This window comes from Notolepis coatsorum, assembly GCF_963971535.1.
Source record: "Notolepis coatsorum genome assembly, chromosome: 5".
In the NCBI taxonomy this organism is placed as follows: Eukaryota; Metazoa; Chordata; class Actinopteri; order Aulopiformes; family Paralepididae; genus Notolepis; species Notolepis coatsorum.
The window spans coordinates 104,377,850-104,399,640 of record NC_140169.1 but is presented as its reverse complement, the minus strand read 5'-3'; the positions used below and the strand labels follow the sequence as shown (position 1 = coordinate 104,399,640).

Below are 21,791 nucleotides of genomic sequence, written 5' to 3'. Positions count from 1 at the left end.
TTATCCAAACAATTGCTCAACGACCTGAGCACATGATGACTACACAGAGGCCTAACCACATGCCAGAGTCTTCTTCTTCTTCTTCTATTTGGTGTTTTACGGCGGACGGGCACCAAAATTGGGCCATTTACCGCCACCTACCGACCCGGAAATCGGGCCAGTCTTCCATTCTCCCCTCTCCTTTTTCTTTCTTCTTTTTCTTTTTTTTCCACGGTTCAATGTCAGATCGCGACCAAATCCATTCAACCCCCTAACACACCAAACAAAACAAAACCCATCCCTAACATCACCACCCTATCTAACCTAATCTATGAGTCACTCATTGCCTCCTGCGGCTGACTCTGGCCTTCCTGAACACCCACCACCCCCTTCCCTAACTCTCCTACTTGATCACTCACAGCAACCTTCTTCCCTGACTTCGCTAACTCCCTCGATACTTGCCCCATTGTCAACCCCTTCATACCCATGTCTAGTACTGCCGCCTCAACTACTAACCTTAACCTCTCTGTCCTACTGCTAACCATAACTATAGTATTCACCACTCTCGTCACAAATGCCACTATCTCCAACTTCACCCCCCACACCCTCTCTTTCTCCTCTTGTACTTCCTCTACCGACAAATGCCCTTTTCTAAACCCCTTATCCACACCTTGCTTCCCCTGATCCTCCTGCACTACCCTTACTGCCAAATGCCCTTCTCCTTCCTCACCTTGCTTCCCCTGACCCTCCTGCACTACCCTTACTGCCAAATGCCCTTCTCCTTCCTCACCTTGCTTTCCCTGACCTAACTTCCTAACTGCCTCCGCATACGAAATCCTATCATCCCTTCTCACTCTCTGAACCTCAACCTCCCTCCTCATCACCGCACAACCCCTAAACGCTACACTATGTTCCCCACCACAACTACAACACTTCAGCTTCACTCCCTCTCCACACTTCCCATATTCATGCTCCCCGCCACACCTAGCACACCTCTGTCCCTTCTTACAAGAAACAGCTACATGGCCAAATTCCTGACACCTATAACACCTAAGAGGACTCTGAACAAATTCCCTAACCCTAAACAACCTACACCCTACAAACACTACACTAGGAACAACCTTACCCTCAAACTTAATCACTACTGTCATATATTTCTAAATGAAAACATGAATAAAGCAACTATAAATGTACCAAATGATAAAACAGAGAAGTTGATTTGATAGACAGGGTGATTTGAACACCATGTGAAGTTATCTCTGTGGCCCCAGGCTAAAGAGGTTGAGAGACAGTGGCCCCTCACCCGGCCAGCTGGCAGGAAGCGAGGTTTGTTTAAAGTAAGTGGTAAGAGATAAAAGAGGAACTAATTATCTTATAACTTAAAATACAGTTGAGATCAAAGGTCTTATTGACACTAGTAAGCAATTTTAGGTTACGACACGGCAGCTGCTGACGAAGACCCAGAGGTCAGAAAGGTGACGCAGACTATTTGGAAATCTCCCCTTACACAGTAGAATGCCACCAGTTACATCGTTTGTAAATTAATGTTAATACTGAACAAAATACTTGGTGATCAAAATAGAGCTACAACCTAGATTACAGATTACTTTAGAATAGGAAATACAAACAGTAAGATAAATAGTTCAATCAAATAAAGTAAAAAGTGGACCCAACTGAAGACAAGACAGTGAGTCACTGGCGAGACAATAAAGAATTATCTTAGTATTCTAAAATGCAATTACAGAATGGTAAAGTGTTTGTAGATGGAAATAGCTCATGTTTTATTATCTATGCATCAAGAGCCAGTCTGTCTCCCCAATTTAGACTATGAAACTGTTGTCACAAGAAGCATGAAGAGATGGCACGCATTAAACTAATCAATGATTAAACAGCCCGGCAAGGTTCTATGGTGAACGGTTGTGTCAGCAGAATAAATTGTGGAACATGTTGTCACAAGACAACAGACAAGCCGGCTACAAGGGGTGGCCAAATAAGGAAGCCAGATTGTGGACGTGAATAGGCAGGAAGGTCTCTCTCTCTCTCTCTCTCTCTCGCTCTCTCGCTCTCTGATAAATAGGGCTGACGAGATGGAGACTGGAAACAGACACACCAGAAAGGACCTGGAGAGACACACAGACCTGGGGACACACCCGGAGAGAGGACAGACCCTGGGAGGCGAGCCACACAGAACTCGAGAGCCGAGCCTGAGACACAGCGAGAAGGATCCTGAGAGCATGGAGACACAGAGCCATGGACACAGACGATGACAGAGATCGCCTAGCAGCTGGAGCGCTGAAAACCTCCACCGACAGAGGGAGACTCGCCAAACCGGCTACTGGAGAGCCGATGACACAGAGAGCCATTGACACCAGATGGCCGAGCCGAGGTTCATAGCAGACTCCGCCGACACGAAATCAAGCGCTCCCTGCCTGATCGGCGAGGAGACGACCAGCAAACCACTAAGAGAGGACTCGTTGTTGCCATGGACAACCTGAGACAGCGAACAGCACCGAGAAGAAAACTCTGATCACCCTAGCTGATCCGAGCATGGACAACAGCCACATGAAAGAGACGATTAGATTGAACCAAAGAGACGATGTACTTGTTTTGATTCCTAAAGCTGTGGTATTAATAAACACCGCAGTTGTTTTTGACCACGTCGTCAGTCTCTCCTTACTTGAACCGAACATCTGAGAACTACCTAACCAATGCAGGAGAAGGGTGATATAGAAAACTATACGATCATTGAACTTAGATATAGAGATAAATGAAGAACAGAAGTTTACTTCACTACCCTCTCCGTCTCTACCCTATCTGCTCCCCTCTTCATCCTTTCTGCACCCTTAACTATGCCAACCTAACCACTACATGAATCACTTCCGCAACAACCTCGCCTCTACCCTCACCATCTGATCCACTCGAGCTATCCCCCCTACTCTTCTTCCTTTTCACCCCCTTCCCCCCACTATCCCTGCCCCTCTTCTCCACCTTACTCCACCCTTCTCCCCCGCTCTCGCCCCCCGAACCACACTCCATACTGTCATCTCCCATTGCCAAACTCACTCCCTCAGGGAGCAGCAAGGCGGACATACCCAACGGCTCATTCCCTTCATATCCGTCAAACGTGACCCTGCAGTCTTCACCCTTGATCCAGGAAACAAACCCCAGATACACCTTGCCATCCCCGGAGTACACAGCACGACAACGGGAGCCCACCCTCCACGCTAGAGCCGCCTCCATGTCTCCATATCCCATCAAACAGTTCTCTCGACAAGTAACCTTAAGTCTCTCTCGCTTTCGACACCACCGCTCCGGCACACCAGGACCAGACTCAAAACATTCAATCTGCAAAACGCCTCCCTCCTTGCGGAGCGACTCTGCTTCCCCTTCCGACATCCTCACGCCACCGACTCGGAACAAGCCTCCCACCATCTCCTTCGACCAATCCGCCAGAGAGAGTGAAATGATCAGCCAGGTTTATCAGGGTGTGGTGATCCAGGATTGGTCAATGGGTTTCAGGATTCCTACACCCAATCCTCGATCACCACACCCTGATACACCTGGTTGATCATTTCACTCTCACTCTCACACTGATGGGGTGAGCTGCCATTTCATTTGGGTATTGTTTTCTCCCGTTTTTGTTAGATGGTTTAGGTTATTGAATGTAATTTTCTTTTTTTTTTTACCATAGATTAGGTTGGTTTGTTTTGGAGAATAGTGGTGTTTGTTTGTTTTGGCCTTGGCTCACCCTTGAGTTACGGGAATTGGTTATATACTGTAGTTACTGAAATTGATTGAATATGGCACCGTGGAATATGTTTGTGTGAGAGAAATAAAATGGTTGTGTGAGAAGAATAATGTTGGTTGTGTGAGAGGAATATGTGTAATTCATAACTTGCCCCATAATGCTAGAATGAGGCCACCTGTAGGACCTAGTCGGGTGCAAATTACCTTTGGTGATGGTGCAGAGTGGGAGGCATGTCACTAGAGCTCTCAATTAAGGCACTCCCCATCATGGATGTTTTGTTGAGTTTGGACCACTACACCTTAAGAAGGTTGAAGATCTCTGCGGGAAGTCTGAGTCGCCTGCCCAGGTTTCAAGTTTCTTTAATAGTTGTCATACAGAAGTACAGAATACTTTCATACAAAATGCTTCTTACTGTTACGCTCCAGAGACTGTGCTAGACAAGATAGTATCAAATAACATAATATAGCATGTAATTTAGAAGAAGAAAATGAGGTCACAGTGTTCGGTATAGACATATGTACAATGTTCTGAGTTACCATATAATATACAATACTATGCAGTGTACTAATGTACAGTACTATCTAGTGCAAAGCAGAAATGGGATGAGGTACAATTTAGGTACAATTTACAGTAAGGTGTACGAGTTGTAGTGCAATCCTTCATCAATAAATATAAAGTGTGGGGAGTGGGTGCTACAGTGTGTTTGTTTAAAGTGGGTGTGTGCTATAAAGTGTGTGGAGTGGGTGCTACAGTGTGTTTGTTTAAAGTGAGTGTGTGCATGTGGATGTGTGTGCTATGTGCGTTTGGTGGTTGTTGTTGTGTAGTGTTCATTCATTGTTCGTTTAGCAGCCTGATGGCCTGGGGATAGAAGCTTCTTCTGAGTCTTTCTGTGCTCGCCTTGAGACTCCGGTATCGCTTGCCTGACCGCAGCAGTTCAAAGAGGCAGTTGTTCGGGTGACTGGAGTCTTTAATGATTCTCATAGCCTTGCCCTTGCAACGCTTGTTGTAAATGTTCTGGAGGGTGGGGAGCCCCCCTCCAATTGTGCGTTCGGCTGAACGTGTCACTCTTTGTAGTCTGCTTCGGTCTTGTGCAGTGCTATTCCCAAACCAGGAGGTGATGTTGCCGGTCAAGATGCTCTCTATTGTACATGAGTAGAAGTTCTTAAGGATCTTCTGACTGACTTGGAACTTCCTTAGGCGCCTGAGGAAGTAGAGGCGTTGTCGTGCCTTCTTCACAACACTGTCAATGTGTGTGGTCCATGTCAAGTCCTCGGATATGTAGGCTCCGAGGTACTTAAAGCTGTTGACTCTCTCAACCGGTGCCCCGTCGATGCTGAGGGGGCTGTAGTCCTTGACCCCCGACCTCCTGAAGTCCACAATCATCTCCTTTGTTTTGCTGACGTTCAGGGAGAGGCTGTTTTCCTGGCACCATCCCGCCAGGACCTTGACCTCTTCCAGGTAGGCCCTCTCGTCGTTGGCAGAGATCAGGCCCACCACCACTGTGTCGTCAGCAAATTTGATGATTGTATTGCTACTCCGCTGAGCCACACAGTCGTGTGTGTACAGGGAGTAGAGGAGGGGACTCAGAACACAGCCCTGGGGGGCCCCTATGTTGAGGGTGATGGATGAGGAGGTGCAGTTGCCTGCTCTCACCACCTGGGGTCTGCCAGTCAGGAAGTCCAAGACCCACTGGCAGAGGTCATAGTTCAAGCCCAGGTCCCTGAGCTTGGCTATGAGTATGGAGGGGACTATGGTATTGAATGCCGAGCTGTAGTCGATGAATAGCATTCTCACATAGTTCCCCTGCCTCTTGTCCAGGTCTGGGAAGAGAGCTGGGATCCGTAACAGGCTGAGATCCAGACGCCACCGAACACCATTGCCCAGTATATTGCTAGCCAATGTACAATCAATTGACAATAAACTGGATGACATCCGAGCAAGGATTCAATACCAAAGAGACGTTAGGGACTGCAACGTTCTCTGCTTCACCGAAACGTGGCTCACGCCGGAGGTTCCAGACCACGCAATCCAACCAGCCGATCACTTCTTTATCCATCGCAAGGATCGGACAGCAGAGTCCGGTAAACAACGTGGAGGAGGTATTGCCTTCATGTTTAACAAAAATTGGAGCGATCCAACTAACGTGAAGGAATTATCCAACCACTGCTGCCCAGACCTGGAGTATATAACCATCAAGTGCCGTCCTTTCTTCCTCCCGAGGGAGTTAACGGCGATCATCCTTGTAGGAGTGTATATTCCACCGCAAGCCAGCAACAACGCCGCGCTCTCCAGACTCCACGACGAGGTAAATAGAATACAAGCGACGAACGTTAACGCCGCCATTTTGGTGCTGGGCGATTTCAACAGCGCCAATCTGAGAAAGGTATTACCTGACTTCTATCAGCATGTGACTATCAGCATGTGACTTGCAACACCAGAGGCGGTAACATCCTAGATCACTGTTACACGCAATTTAAAGGTGGCTACAAGGCTCATTCTGATAGTGGCTTTGGTAAATCAGATCACGCGTCAATCTTTCTTTCACCAAAGTACAAACAGAGAATTAAAAGTACTCCTGTAGTCTCGCGAGAGGTGCAGAAATGGGATTTGACGTCAGAGGAGACGCTCCGGTCTGTGTTTGACTGCACAGACTGGAATGTGTTCCGCGACACAGATAACATTAATGTCTACACGGAAACAGTGCTGGACTATGTTTGTACTACGGTGGAAGAAACAATCCCCACTACCAAAATGAGAGTTTACCCAAATCAAAAACCTTGGGTAGACAAATCCGTCCGTGAAGCTCTGAGAGAGCGCACCAAAGCATACAACGACGGCCTAGTGGCAGGCAACATGAATGACCACAAGGTGGCGCGATACAACGTAAGGAGGACAGTGTCAGAGGCCAAACGGCGCTACAGGGATCAAATTGAACTCCAGTTTGAACAAGCTGACTCTAGAGCTATGTGGCAGGGGCTCAAAACGATGACAGACTACAAAGGCGCCTCCCTCAAACTGAACAGTGACATCTCCTTAGCAAATGACCTCAATACCTTCTATGCGAGGTTTGATGCTGGTAATAACAACACCAGCTCACAAGCCACGGCAATGGGGGGGGGGGGGGTCGGCTGCTGATGGAGGCGCAGTGTTCAGGGTAACAGAGCATGAGGTGAGGCGGACCTTTAAAAAAGTGAATATCAGGAAGGCAGCAGGTCCGGACGGCATCCCCGGCCGTGTCCTAAAAGTCTGTGCCGACCAACTGGCCCCAGTATTCACTGACATATTTAACCTGTCCTTAGAACAGGCTGTCATCCCCACCTGCCTGAAGAAGTCCACTATTATCCCTGTACCCAAAAAATCCAAGCCTGCTTGCCTCAACGACTACCGCCCTGTAGCTCTCACCTCCATAGCCATGAAGTGCTTTGAGAAGCTAGTAAAGGGCTACATCTGCTCCTCCCTCCCCATCAACATGGACCCCCTGCAATTTGCATACCGCCCCAACAGGTCCACGGAGGACGCCATAGCCCATGTGCTGCACACAGCAGCATCACATCTGGATCGTCTGGATCTCAGCCTGTTACGGATCCCAGCTCTCTTCCCACGCTGTCTGGTTCCTCTGTTCCTGGGATCAAGGAACAAAGGATCTGGTCCTAATCTCCGGAGAATCTCGGTTCGGAAAGCTGGTCCAGTGAGTAATCCAGTTGGTAAGTTTCCCGTAATCCAATGTCTATGAGTGACTGACGGTCATACACATTAAATGCACCAACAGTTGGTACAAACAAAACTCTAAAAACTATAAATATTAACAAAAGTAAGCACAGTCTCGACGGAGCGCACAGACAGGCAGCCGGTCGTTGCGGCGCCATCTTAAAGTTCCCAGAGGTCAACTTTCACCTCATTCCTAGTGTCAGAACTACCATTGGTGCCCTTTATAAATTGCGGTATAACACATGTGCAGTTGCAATTTGTCCGTATTTCCATTCAATTCGGTCCCCAAACACTCCACCAGCGCAATGTGAGCATGTGCCATACCCCCACCTCCCAAGTAGATAGGAATGCTAGCACCAGCCAGCTAATTTAGCACAACTAACATGATGGAAGTAATGTCTGTTCTGTTGTGCTTTTAGTTTTGGCCCAAGAAAAGTAGCTGATGTTCTGCCAGCTAATGGGGCTCATAATACAATCCCAAATCCTGCTTAGCTAACTAATCAAAGAAATTGTGTGTTTTTCAGGGAAACCAGCATATGAAATGTATGAAACCTGTAACACTTCCCCTGGTCCTGTGGGACCAACCGGCAACCCTCCGCCCGGTTCGGTTGGTCCAGGACTCAGACACTCACAACCCCCCATCAATATCCTTCACAACATAACATTGGCAACCGGTGGGCTGAGCCAGATGTGGCAGATCTGGCATCAGCTCACACACCTACTTAACATTCTCATCTGCCATTTATATTTGTTATGTTCTTTGTCTATGTTGTCATTGTTGTTTCCATTGTGTTAGTTTTGTGTTCCCCTGTCTGTGTTTTGTAAATATGTTTTAGTCTTGTTTGTCTCAGTTTGTACAATTGTTATTGTTCCCCCTGTGTGCTCTGTATTCTGTTAGTTCTGTCTACCACACCTGTGTCCTGTTAGTAATTACCCTCTGTGTCTAAATTAGTGTTTGTATTTAAGTGTTCTGGGCCAGCATGCACTTGCTGGTTCATTGTTAAATGTTACCTGTGTTTGTCAGTCGTGTATTGTATCCTGTCTTGTGAAAGTAAACACTGTATCGTCACCACGTCGACTCCTGTCTCATCTCTCATCGTATTCACTCTGCTACCTGGGTTCACCATGCCGAAGAAGCACACTCGTAACAGAAACCCACCCAGACTGGGCACCTTCTGTTGACCTCGGGCACACAGAGGTCAAAGCAACACACACTGAGCGCTTTACCCGGAAAACGAAGAGACAGCTACACCGGTATGTCATAAATGTCTAGATGTTACAGTACTGTCTATCTGTATGTCATATATGTTATGATGAATTGAAAATGGGGGACCCTGATGTAAACAAGACGAACGTCTTTCTCTGGTCTGCATCCCCTTAACAATTGTGTGTATTGAGCTGTACTGTATTGTACCCATTCTGCAATCTGGTAATAAAATGTTCAATCAATCTGCTTCTCCCAGACCAGAAATGGATGAAGCTGCAGCTCCACAGAGGTCAGAGGTGCATGAAGCTACACCACCAGTTGAAGCTGCACAGATGTCAGAGGTGGACGAAGCTCCACCACAGGACCACATAGAACAGGAGGAATGCAGTGGGTGTAACCGTATGCGTGGTGAAATGAAGTCCATGCGTGATGAAATGAACTGCTTGTTCGAGGAGAACATGACACTGAGGAAAGAGCTGTCCCAGGTGAAGATGAGTGCGGAGTCCTTGAAAGATGATGATGTGAAAGTCAGATACTACACTGGCGTTCCATATTGGACCATGCTGCAGGCTTTGCACACATTAGTTATTCCATGCCTGACAAAGGCAGGCCGAAAACTGTCTCCTTTCCAGATGCTTCTCCTAACTCTGATGCGACTGAGGCTGAATCTGCCGCAACAGCACCTTGCACACCTCTTCTGTGTAAGCCGAACAACAGTGGCCACCGTGTTTAGAGAGACCTTATGTGTACTACATCACCTCTCAGAGTTGGTACACTGGCCGAGTAGACATTGCCTCCAACTAACCATGCCACATTAGTTTGTAGAGGCTTTTGGCAATCGTGTTGCGGTTATTCTGGACTGCTTTGAAATTGGCACTGAGAGACCATCAAATCTGAACGCGCAGGCACAGACATATTCCCACTACAAGCAAAAGCACACTATTAAGTACCTGATTGGCATTACACCACAGGGGTCTATCTCTTTCATTTCCAAAGGGTGGGGAGGGCGTGTAAGTGACAAGCATCTGACCGAGAACAGTGGTCTCCTCAATAAACTGTTGCCTGGAGACTTGGTTTTAGCAGACCGTGGATTTGACATTGGGGACCATGTTTCATTAATGTGTGCATCGGTGAAAATCCCTGGATTCACAAGAGGACGTGCCCAGATGGATCCAAAATCTGTAGAAGAGACACGGCAAATAGCTCACCTCAGGGTCCATGTTGAAAGAGTGATCGGTTTGGTACGCAATAAGTATCGCATGCTACATAATACCATACCAGTGCAACTGCTGGTTCCATTTGAAGGCGAGGACTTTTCTTTCATTGACAAGATTGTGACTGTGTGCTGTGCCTTAACGAATATGTGCCACAGTGTTGTTATGAAACCACCAGACCATGCGTTACCAGATAGTGAGGGAGAGATGGAGTGAGGGAGAGACGGAGTGAGGTACTGAGGGTAATACATCTGTTATGCTAAAGCTAAAATGGAAAATCAAGGCCTCTTAGTTTTACTGATGTGGATTATTTAAATTCAGTTTGTCATGTTTTCAACGTTATTTGAACAATGTTATGTCTGTTCTGTAAATACTAGGGCTGTCCAAAGTTAATGCTTTAACTTGAGATAAATTTAAATTATTTAAAGCATTAAAATAAATTAATCTAGATGGATATAAGAAAGCGGTCTAGCTGAGTCAATGTTGCTGGTTTTGTTGAACATTTGTATTTCACAGGAGAGAAACTGTATTCAAAGAAAGCTATTAAAATTGCCTTTGAATCTAAATATACTTTCTTTGTGTTGATTTTACATTAATTCCATGATTTCTCAAAAAAGACTTTCAAACCATTCCAATTATTAACACCTTTACTGCTGTAGCATAAGATTGGTAAAACAGTAACATATGGAAAACAGTGGTAAACATTGGTACAACATTGCTAGTAGAGATGGCTGGCTTGGTGACACTGGTGGACACCACGTCATGGATCTTCGAAGCTGTGATTCTTCCAGCTCTGAATGTATACCAGCCGTAGGATTTGTATTGCTGCCTCGTCTTTTTTTCCACTGCTGCTGCCTGAGTCTCAGATACTGCTACTGCATGCCTGAGGCCCTCACAGTACTGGTGAAGGACGGACAGCTCACAGCCATCCTTTCCCTGGTCACGAAGGAGTTGTAGGGACTTCGGCACTATACATGGCTTCACAGGGTCTGCATAGTGCCGATGGTACTCTTCCGATCCGATGTTGTAAACAGCCTTGGCAGTGTGCAGAGCCTTTAAAAAGAGTGACATGTCCGTATGTGTGGGGTCGTCCGCTTTCGGACATGTACCGCCGACACGGGTCCGGATCCCTGGCACTCCTCTCTCCACTGATGAGCTTGTCAAACCCCTTCTTCTTTGCAGCAGCAGAAGTATAGTCGATGTTGTGGGTTGCTGCTGCTTCGACCTTGTTTGAATTAGCAGGCAACATCCAGTAGGCTGCAACATCAGTGCACGTCTTAGATCCCCTTATCCTCACTGCAGCTTCAATCTTAAACAGTAGACCCGCTACATGTGTGCAAGATTCTGCCACGCCAGCCATGCATGTGCAATGGGCAGTCTCCACTTTGCCACTTGAATGGAGGATAAGTTACCCATGGCTCGAGTGGAGCTTCCCGTAGCCACTGAGAGTGCAAAACATAAGACATAAATATAATTGTAATTAGTATAGAATAAATGAAAACAACAACACTCATAAGAAGCTTCACTTTAACAGCTAATCACCACCACAGGCTAAAATCAAAAAGTGCAAAAACAGTGCCACTGAAGGGATGTACAATGCATTGTACCAGATATAGCTATGAGCTCATTTTCATCTGCAGTCCCTGTACACTAACATTAGGTGAATTGATTGATTGAACATTTTTATTAACAGATTGTAGAATGGGTACAGTACAGTACAGTACAGCTCAATACACACAATTGTTAAGGAGATGCAGACCAGAGAAAGACTTCCGTCTTGTTTACACCAGGGTCCCCCATTTTCGACAGCCTCAAGTGACTTACAAGGGCACAGCACTAGAGGGAGCTATGGATCTAGTCTGATTCATTATCAATAAAGATCTCCGTCTATCTACTACATCTAAATTCTAAACTAATCTAATCATGACATTTAAGACATACATGACACACAGAGACATACATGACATACAACAGGAACATAAACAAGATATGGCTTGTGTAAGACAATCTGTAGTGTGTGTGTGTGTGCGTGTGTGTGTGTGTGTGTGTGTGATGGTGACATACATACCTCTGAGATGACAACAGTTTTCTGGTTGTTGACTTTGAAAATTCGCAGGTCCTGTATAAAAGTTTGTTCGACCGTGAGCACTCAGCGATTTTATATTCCGGAATTCATCACCTGTGTAGTAGCTAACTCCGCTAACTAGGTACACTACAACAAGCTCAGCTTCAGATAATGGAGGAAGCTCATTCAAATCACCTGTCCACTGTTTGTGCTCGTAAGGATCCAACCCACCGATTTTTTTCATTTTCGCCAAGTAGCGCACCTTCGGAACAGGGTCCAGCTTGTCTCTGTAGCGAATCTGTAATTTGCTCTTTGCCCGATCCATTTTTTAAATCACCCATGGCCATAAAACCCACTGCGACGACTTGAACTTGAACGTCCCCCCCAAAATGGCGAGTGCTACCCATGGTGCAGTGCGCAATTACGTGGTCTTTCGGTCTCTATAATAATAATATAATTACAATAATAATGGTAATAAATTGTATTTGTATTATCACAGTCCAGTCGCAATACTCCAATTTAACCACTGAGTGGGGGTGGCGCTGTGAGCGATCCGAGACCGTTCTCCCATGAGGTCTGCAGCTGGTGACAGGTGGGCACGCGAGTAGAGTGCTTTAAATATCTAGGGATTTGGTTCGATAAAAGGCTTACGTGGGCAACCCATATTGGAAAAGTTGTTGCTAAGTGTAAGAAAATATTAAATATTGTAAGATGATTTAGTGATGATGTAAGTGCAAGGGACTAAACACGTTTCGCAATTATGCCACATCAATGTGGAACGCCCTACCTAAAGCTGTAAAGGAATGTGAATCACTACCCACTTTCAAAAACACTCTCAAAAAACACCTACGTGAGACTGCAATTCAAAACTGGCCCCTACAAATGTCCTAACCTAGTTGTACAGTAAATGACCAAGTAAGGCTTTGTCAGTATTCCAATGTACAGTGTAAAATGTGTGTGTGTCCCCTACCCAGGGGTGTAAAGTACTTGAGTAATTGTACTTCGTTACAATACTTAAGTACTGTTTTGGGAGATTTGTACTTTACTCTAGTATTATTAGGTTTGTATACTTTGTACTTTTACTCCATTACATTTCAGAGAGAAAAAACATACTTTTTACTCCTTACATTTAAAATGCAGACCTACAAAGTACAAATCTCACAGGTCCAACCATTTTAATTAGTATATTTAAATTGTTTATCTGGCCGAACTAACGTTAACGTTATTAATCCTGTGACCGTAGGTAAACAGCCAATCAAATCCCCATCAATGGAAAATGAACCCGCCCATATCCATGCTGATTGGTCCTTGTGCAACACTAGAAAGCGGGGATCTTTGATTAAACACCTGCTATCAGAAGAATAGACAGTCAGATCCGCATTATGCTGTGGTTAATATTGTGATATTATTCAGGGTACTGTAGTAGAAAATGTATAGTTTCTATACCATAAGATCATAATTACATAATTACTATTGATCTACAAATCAGTGATATCAGCTTCCCTTCGAGCTCTGTAACATATTAACATTAACAGACCTCTGTGGGAAAGGTTGTGTTTATCTTCATCAAACAATATGCAAGGTAGAATGTTTACAAAAGCAGGACATGATGACATAACCCAGAACATTAAAGGCCCAACGACCTTTGTCGATGATGTAAGATCATATGATTTGAGGGAGGACACTCCAGAATACTGTTTACTCCAGTATTCTATCTTTAATATTGTGATATTATTCAGGGTACTCCAGTATGCTGTGGTTAATATTGTGATATTATTCAGGATACACCATTCTGTTTTTAATATTGTGATATTATTCATGCTGTGATGTGAATGCCGTCCATGTTAGTTTACCTTCAATGGAGAAGTGCATTAAATAATTATAATGCAAAAAAAGTGTCCTCTGTTCTTTCATTTCAGCATTGTCTATCTCATTGTGGGCAGAGTGTATGCTTGGTTTCATTCCAACCTTGCCCAGCTGATGATTTCACTAATTGGCTCACCTCTTCAACTAACTCACCTGGTGCAATGTATAATTAAAATGAAAACTTGGCCCACGATGGAATGAGTTTGAGACCCCTGGTCTATCCCTTTAAAAATAAAAATGTACTTTTACTTTTTAGTACTTAAGTACATTTAAAAGTAGGACTTTTTTACTTTTACTCAAGTGTGTTTTTAGCCAGATACTTTGACTTTTACTTGAGTCATATTTTGAGACGGTACCCATACTTTCACTTAAGTATAATTTCTGGGTACTTTTTACACCCCTGCCCCTACCCAACCCCCCCCCCCCCCCCCCCCCCACCTCCAATATACAGCCCTCACCCAACCCACCCAACCCCACCCCACCCATCCAACCTCCTCCAATGTACAGTTTCTACGCCAAATGTATATACACTCCTTTTCTGGACACTTTTGTATCACAAACAGTACTGTATTTGCAAATCTGATATGTCATAAATGTATAGATGTAGCAGTACTGTCTATCTGTATGTCATGTATGTCAAACTTTCTTAACAGATTGCAGAATGGGTACAATACAGTACGGCTCAATACATACAATTGTTAAGGGGATGCAGACCTGAGAAAGACGTTTGTCTTGTTTCCATCAGGGTCCCCCATTTTGTGTCATATGTTATGATGAATTGAAAATGGGGGACCCTGATGTAAACAAGACGAAAGTCTTTCTCTGGTCTGCATCCCCTTAACAATTGTATGTATTGAGCTGTACTGTACTGTACCCATTCTGCAATCTGTTAATAAACTTTTCAATCATCAATCAAACCAACCCGTCCAGCCTGGCTCTGCGGCTCTGCAGATACCCCCTACTCCCGAGTCCCTCCACCACTGACAACAGCCCTGGACCATAATGCACGATTCACCTTAAAACACTCGAGCGCACCGATTGACCTGAGAAAGTCTAACGACCTTAATTAAAACCGTCGCAGCTATACCATGGGGACTGTTCGTTTCATTTCAAATTGGGCCGCTCCTGCGCTTTTCTATCTGTTTGTTCTTATTGTCATCATATTTCTCGGCTACTGTTTGTATGTCAAATACATACATTTGAAATACGATCACATCCCTGGGCCACCAAGAGACAGGTGAGTTGGTGTGTAAATAAGGGTGGTCACCAGGGACGACATTTACACTATAGGAATCTTGTTTTGTTTTGGTCCCTCTTACCTTTTACAGTTCGAAAACTAACATTATATAATATAACGTTATAACTAATATGCAATACTTTTTCTGTGATGTGTGCGTTTGTGTAATGACATGTCGAACGGAGTATGGCTAATGAGAAAAAGTATGGGGAAATGGAAATCGTCGTGATTTGAGCTATTTGAATTGCACGCACTACTACAGTTGTGCCTTCTCTTTTTCCCCAAACAGCTTTTTATTTGGACATTCGCCAACGCTTCTGGGGGAAATGAAAAATGATCGAGTTATTCACGACAAATTTCTGGAATGGTGAGCACGATACGTTTTTTTTCATATTGTAGGTTTCTGTTTTCAGATTTGCATGCATATTCATTTTCTCTACCCTCTCTTTCCTCGCCCCCCACTTTGACAATGCCCCCCCCCCCATCTCTCTCGGTCGTGTCAAGCGAGTTCAAACAGAATCGTCTTCTACGGTCAGCATTTTTCAACTCTGTTATATAGGACAATACTTCCTATTATTATATTTAATAATATTTAATCGAATATTTTTTAATGCCAACTGTTGTTTCATGACTTGCCTCATATAATTAACTATTCGTGTTTTAAAGGATGGCCAACTCTACTGGTGTGCCCAGGAGCCAGGACTGACACAGCACAATGTTAATTGTGCATTAAAGTTGCAGTAGGCAACTTCAGAGAAATGAGCAAGAGTACGTTTAGCCTACTTGTCCAGCAGAGATAGAGCACACGTTTTCCAGCAGCTTTAAGCTGAATCTTTCAAAATGAAATTATACTAAATATTTCTCAGCCTCTGATTGAGGCTAAACCTCTCTCTTGTTTTAATATTTATGCTCATTTTATGTCTATTTTACTACTGTGAAGCACTTTGGGCTGTCAGCTGAATAACTAAATGCAAATACGAAGTATGAATCAATCTAGTTTCTGTATCTACTCAGCTTGAGTTGCAACAATTACATTTACATTTTTTATATATATTTTTTTAATTATCTTTTTCCCCAGTTTTTTTCCATTTTTCTCCCCTCCCAATGTTAGTCATTATGCCAATTCCCAATCCCCTTCCTGGTCGTTGCGCATTCTACCCCCTACCGTCGGTCTGGGAGGGCGGAGACTATCACAATGCTTCCTCCGACACATGTGTAGCCAGCCCACCACTTCTTTTCACCTGGCAGCGCGGACTCTCACTGAGAGAGTGTAACGTGTGGAAGGTCACACTACCTCTCTTAGATCCTTCCCTCGCTGTGCAGGCGCCCCGACCAAACTGTAGGAGTCGCTGTTTACAACGACCAGGACCCACCGACCGGCTTCCCTCCCGCTGACTCTGCCAATCGAGCCAGTATGACGGCCGGCCAAGCCGGAAGCAACGCTGACAGCTGGATTCGATACCAGTGTCTCTTGCGTTGGTGACGAGCGCCTTGTCCGCTGCGCCACCCAGCCGCCCATTACATTTAAATTTTAACAGAGCTTTGAAATTGGCCCATTTTACAGGGGCAACAGTGGCTCTTTAGGTAGAGCAGTCATCTGGTTATCCAGAGGTTCCCGGTTCGATTCCTGCTCCTCCCGGGCAGCGTGTCGAAGTGTCCTTGAGCAAGGCGCTATATAAATGCAGCCATTTACCATTTATTTACCATTTACTGGTCCGAGTGGGAGCAAGCCCTGCATGCTTAGAGTTGTATTTCTTTGAATGCCCTCTGCAGTTCACTTTCCATGGATATGCCTTAAACAGCAGTTTCCCCTGAAATATGAAATCTACATATCTACTCAGTTCGAGTGGCAACAACTCAATAGAATGTCTTTACTGAGCTTTGAAATTGGCCAAAGTTATTAGTGAAGTCAGTAAATACCACACCATTTATTTTGTATTTGTTCTACTGGTCTCTTTTCATTCAAACATTCAACTTGAGGTTCCTATTAGTGCTCTGAATGAATGAATGACTGAATGACTTTATTTGACAATATATTAAATAACATGTGACAGAAAGCACAGTCAGGAGATACTGCCAAGGATGTACACAAGAAAGCTCAGAGCTTATTTCCATTGTGGTCCTTAGAGTGGTCCCGTAGAGCAGGGGTGGCCAACCAGTCAGAGACTTAAGAGCCACAAAAATGAGTGGTACCACAAAGAGCCACACCATATACCAGCGTTTCTCAACCTTTCAGTCACGGCACCCTTCATGTGTTTATAGGTCTCTCACCCTCTGGCCTCTGAAGTTGCTAATGTCTTTTTTATTTTGGCCTCACAGGGTTAAAAGTACCCTGTGAGACCCACGGTTGCAAAATTACAAAATCACTTTTAGCCATTAAAAAAAAAAGTCTGTAAATGTTTATTTAAAAAATGTTAAGCACATGTCAATTGGTCCTGTTGTTCAGCCTCACAATGCTATTTGATAGTAAATGTGTTTATATGACCCACCCTCTGGCCTCTGAAGTTGCTAATGTCTTTTTAATTTGGGCCTCACAGGGTTAACCTCTTAAGCCCGATATATACAGTAAAAGTGTATATTTTCAGCATTATGTTTGTTTACCAATGATTTTTAACTGTTATTAGTGAAATATAAGATTATAGAAATCTCAGGGCATTGAGTCGGAAACCGGCGCATTTTGACAGGAGGAAGTGGCACAGCCAAAAGTGAGTGTAGTCTTTTGAAGGAAGAGACTCAGGGCTTTCGAATTTCGACTACTACCCTACCCAGCTACCCTACCCAGCTCACGCCAGCCCCTGTTAATGATCTGACTTCTGGATTTATTTTTTTATTTCTCTTATTTTTTGGGATTATCTCCCACAAACCTGAACGTTATTGCCATAAAACAGAACGCAGTTAGTAATATCTACCTTTCTGTGAACGTCTAGCAAAAAACGGTGTTGCAATATGATGAAAAATGGTGGAGAAATTTACATTATAAAAAAGATGGCAGAATTCAGTACTGTATCTACAAAACCTTCTGTTTAATCATCTTCCCTTTATTCATTTGCTTAGATTTTTCAGGTCTGGTCAATTTTAGCATGGTGTTATTCATAGTCAAAGATACATTATTATTTTTTTTAAATAGAATTGATATTCTCCTTTGGTTCATTACAATTTACTCAAGCCTAGTAACAGACACAATATTTCTGACACTGGGAATACATTCCCTGAGATCCATAGATGTCCCTAGATTCAGATACCAAGAACATAAAATAAAAAAATATATATTATAACAATAATAAAAAAAAAATTATGGATGGAAGAGCCACACATTGACGGGCAAAGAGCCACATGCGGCCCGCGGGTTGGCCACCCCTGTTGTAGAGGGTAAGGGAATGAGATGCTTAGACATGCATCATACAGACATGACATCACAACACATCACATATACCATTTACCATTTATATACATAACAGACGCATAAAAACATGTAAGGGTGCCTTTTAGCCGAGTGTCTGGGTTAATTATAGTCCCTTTTGAGCCATGTCTTTAGGCTGGACTTGAATCTAACAGCATTGATTACGATTTTCAGGTCACTGGGCAGACTGTTCCAAAAGACAGCTGCAGAATATAAAAATGACTCCTTCCCCATACAACTCCTGAATCTGACTGGCACAAAGTCAGTTGAGCTACGCCTAGTTGGGTATGCATGGGTGTCCCTGATTCGGTTGAAGTAGTTGTTGAAGTACTGAAGTACTGACTGATCTAAAAAAAATGGGAGATTCTGGCTAGGTATCTAGTCCTGTTATTGATGGGTCTCATAGTTAGATTAAGGCAGAATCACTAAACCGGAAGACTCTCTCTCTCTCTCTCTCTCTCTCTCTCTCTCTCTCTCTCTCTCTCTCTCTCTCTCTCTCTCTCTCTCTCTCTCTCTCTCTCTCTCTCTCTCTCTCTCTCTCTCTCTCTCTCTCTCTCTCTCTCTCTCTCATTGACAGGGCTGAGACCTATGGACCAGTGTTCAGGATCAATATGCTGCACGCTGTTGTGCTGGGTGTGTCTTGTCCAGAGACCACAAAGGTAAAACTGGGCTAGTTGTAACACCTGCATGCTGGGTGCAAAGGTGTATTGTAGCCCTACACTGTGTGTTATAAGCAAAACAAGCAAGGCAAAATCATTATTAGGATAGGCCCTATGTATATTATACTATGTGTGAATATGAACTCCATGTAGCTTCCGTCAATATGCTTATAAGATCAGGCAGTTGAAATGTGATACATGGATATATTTAAAACACTGCAAAACACTGTATTTGTATTGCTGCTGGCTGCAGGAGATCCTGATGTCCCCAAAGTACCCAAAAGATGACTTTGTTTACAAAAAGCTGTTCCACCTGTTTGGCACAAGGTAATTCCATAACTCAGTTCTTTCACTTTTTCAGTCAGTGACACAAATGGTCCCATGCAGGTCATAGTTTAGATTAGCCTAAGCAACACTGCAAAAAGGCTATTATCAATACTTGTATGTATGGCGATTCAGGTGGTGAAAGCCTGTGTTTGAGTTTCACTTCCATCTTAGGACAGTGTGAATGTGTAGCCTACAGTACATTATATATTGGTGTACTGTACACTTTGTTATATTTACTTGTTATATTGCACATATTAGCTGGTATAAATTGCTGTTAATCTTACATTCTCAAATGTCTCATTTGTCGCAGTAAACAGGCTCAGTGTCTAGGATAGAAATAACAATATTACACACCATTCACATTTTAATACACTTTGTTTTTACATGTTAATAGTTCAAACCTAGACAGGAAATGCCTGTGTCTGAACTGTCTCCTCAAGGTTCCTTGGAAATGGCCTGGTCACAGCACGGAACCATGAACAGTGGTATAAACAGCGCCGCATCATGGACCCTGCCTTTAGTAGCTTGTAAGTCATCTATCTATTACACACTAAACCTGGGCAAAGCAATGGTTACATATTTGTAACCCTGGTTATATGATTGTGGATCAAACGTGCATGTTTGCGCACAAGCTGAACTAATTTGACATGCACCAATCAATTATCAGAACTTTTATAGCAGACCTTCACTTGCTATAAAAGAAGGCATTGGTTTGCACCACACATGAACTCTTCTACCACAACTTCAAGGTGAAGAATTTCAGGGCCAGAAGCGCCTTCCCAGAGGTGTGACTCCGTAACATCAAGGCAAAACCTCATTGTGGCGTTCTAATGGGCTTAATTCTCATTGCTTCTTGAAGAATGTGTTGGAGGGTGGCTAAGGCCCCGTCCACACGAACGCTGGTTTTAATATAACCATGATTGTATGTGCGCAGTTGCACTGTTCGGCCACACACAACTGGGGATTTGCTACACTGCAACCGCGGTCTTTAAAACCGGTGGCCAGGGTGAAGTTGTGCGGTTTTGCAGTTGCGTGTGGGCATAGCAACCGAGGTTATTCCCAGTGTTTACAGCAGAGTTGTCGCAATTATTTCCCATGTTCACGGCAGACCGCGGGGTAGAGAGATTATAGCAGAGCCAACTACACCAGTGTTTACAGCAGAGCTGTCCCAAGTAGCGTTATATGAAAATGATTGTAACAAACTTTTGTTCGAAACGTATCGTCTGTGTTGAAGAGTGTTGTGATCGACTGATGTCTTGTCGCATTCCTGACCTGACGCTGAGAGTAAACATGTAGCTGCAGCTAAACTAAACTCATGTGTTGTCAAGTTATTGTTATAAGGAACCCAGTCCAGACTGCATCCCCTTAACAATTGTTTGTATTGAGCCGTATTGTATTGTACCCATTCTGCAATGTGTTAAATAACGTTTACATCCATTTCATATCGGTAACGTTACCACATTACGTTAGCATTTAAGCTATATACTATACATGGATATAGCCATTCACATTAGCATGTAGCTAACAACACCGGCGGTCTTTTGTGAGACTAAACTATCCGCTCTTGGTGGTAAATTGTGTTGCTGATGGTTTTGTTTCATCAACAAAATGAGAGGCAGAACACAGTGAATGTATCCGTTTGTTTATTGCAGTTTCTTTCTTTGCTGAAAATATATGTTCCGTTGGCAAAATGATCAATAGGGTCCAGCTGTGCTTCTAAACAGGAAGTTTACTTCTTCTTCTTCAGTGAATTAATGGCAGATCGCGACCCAACAGGAAGTTTAGTGAGCGTTCAGCCTTTTCTGATTGGTTGAAATGGCCTTCATGTCTGAACAACATCGCCGCCTACTGTTTTGGCATTGTACTAAATGTATCGGTTGCTGGGTTCCCAGCTCTGCCGTGAGTACGCAGTTATACACGGTTGTTCACCTGAGTTCACCGTGTGGACGGAGTTTTATTTTTTCAAACTTCGGTCATATTAAATCCAAACGCTCGTGTGGACAGGGCCTGAGTAACGGGTTGTCATCGAAGCCTTTGTGACAAGCCGAGATGGCTGAAGCATAGACCTTCACAGCTTCTTTGGTAACGAATGGAGATAAGCAAGGGCCTTTTCTATAGGACATAGAAATTAGAATAAGAAATTGGGTCTGTATTTCTTTCTCCACATGCCATTTCCTGGCATACACTGTGGTTTGTGCGCTCTGAATGGTTCTGGATTCTGATGAGCTTGACCTTGGCTTTCGAGCCTCCACTTCTCAGGAATTGGCAGACCAATCTGCTCACTGGGAACAACGCACCCCTGTAGAGGGGAAGGGGCAAGGAGGCTGATGCAAAGAGTTGAAGCAGTGCTGGAAACCAATGCTCACATTGGTGCCACTAAG

The 21,791-nt window shown here is 44.1% G+C and overlaps 1 protein-coding gene across 1 annotated transcript in view; it reads left to right on the top strand.

Moving 5' to 3' along the window:
* Positions 1 to 14,875: 14,875 nt before the first annotated feature.
* Positions 14,876 to 21,791, top strand: part of LOC311228297 (cholesterol 24-hydroxylase-like) — a gene marked incomplete at its 5' end in the record, with an annotated part of 39,606 nt that continues 32,690 nt past the window's right edge. The window contains 5 exons of the mRNA XM_084314205.1: positions 14,876 to 15,024; positions 15,314 to 15,391; positions 19,002 to 19,083; positions 19,337 to 19,410; positions 19,851 to 19,937. Coding sequence (XP_084170331.1) covers positions 14,876 to 15,024; positions 15,314 to 15,391; positions 19,002 to 19,083; positions 19,337 to 19,410; positions 19,851 to 19,937 — 470 coding nt within the window. The remainder of the gene's footprint in view (positions 15,025 to 15,313; positions 15,392 to 19,001; positions 19,084 to 19,336; positions 19,411 to 19,850; positions 19,938 to 21,791) is intronic.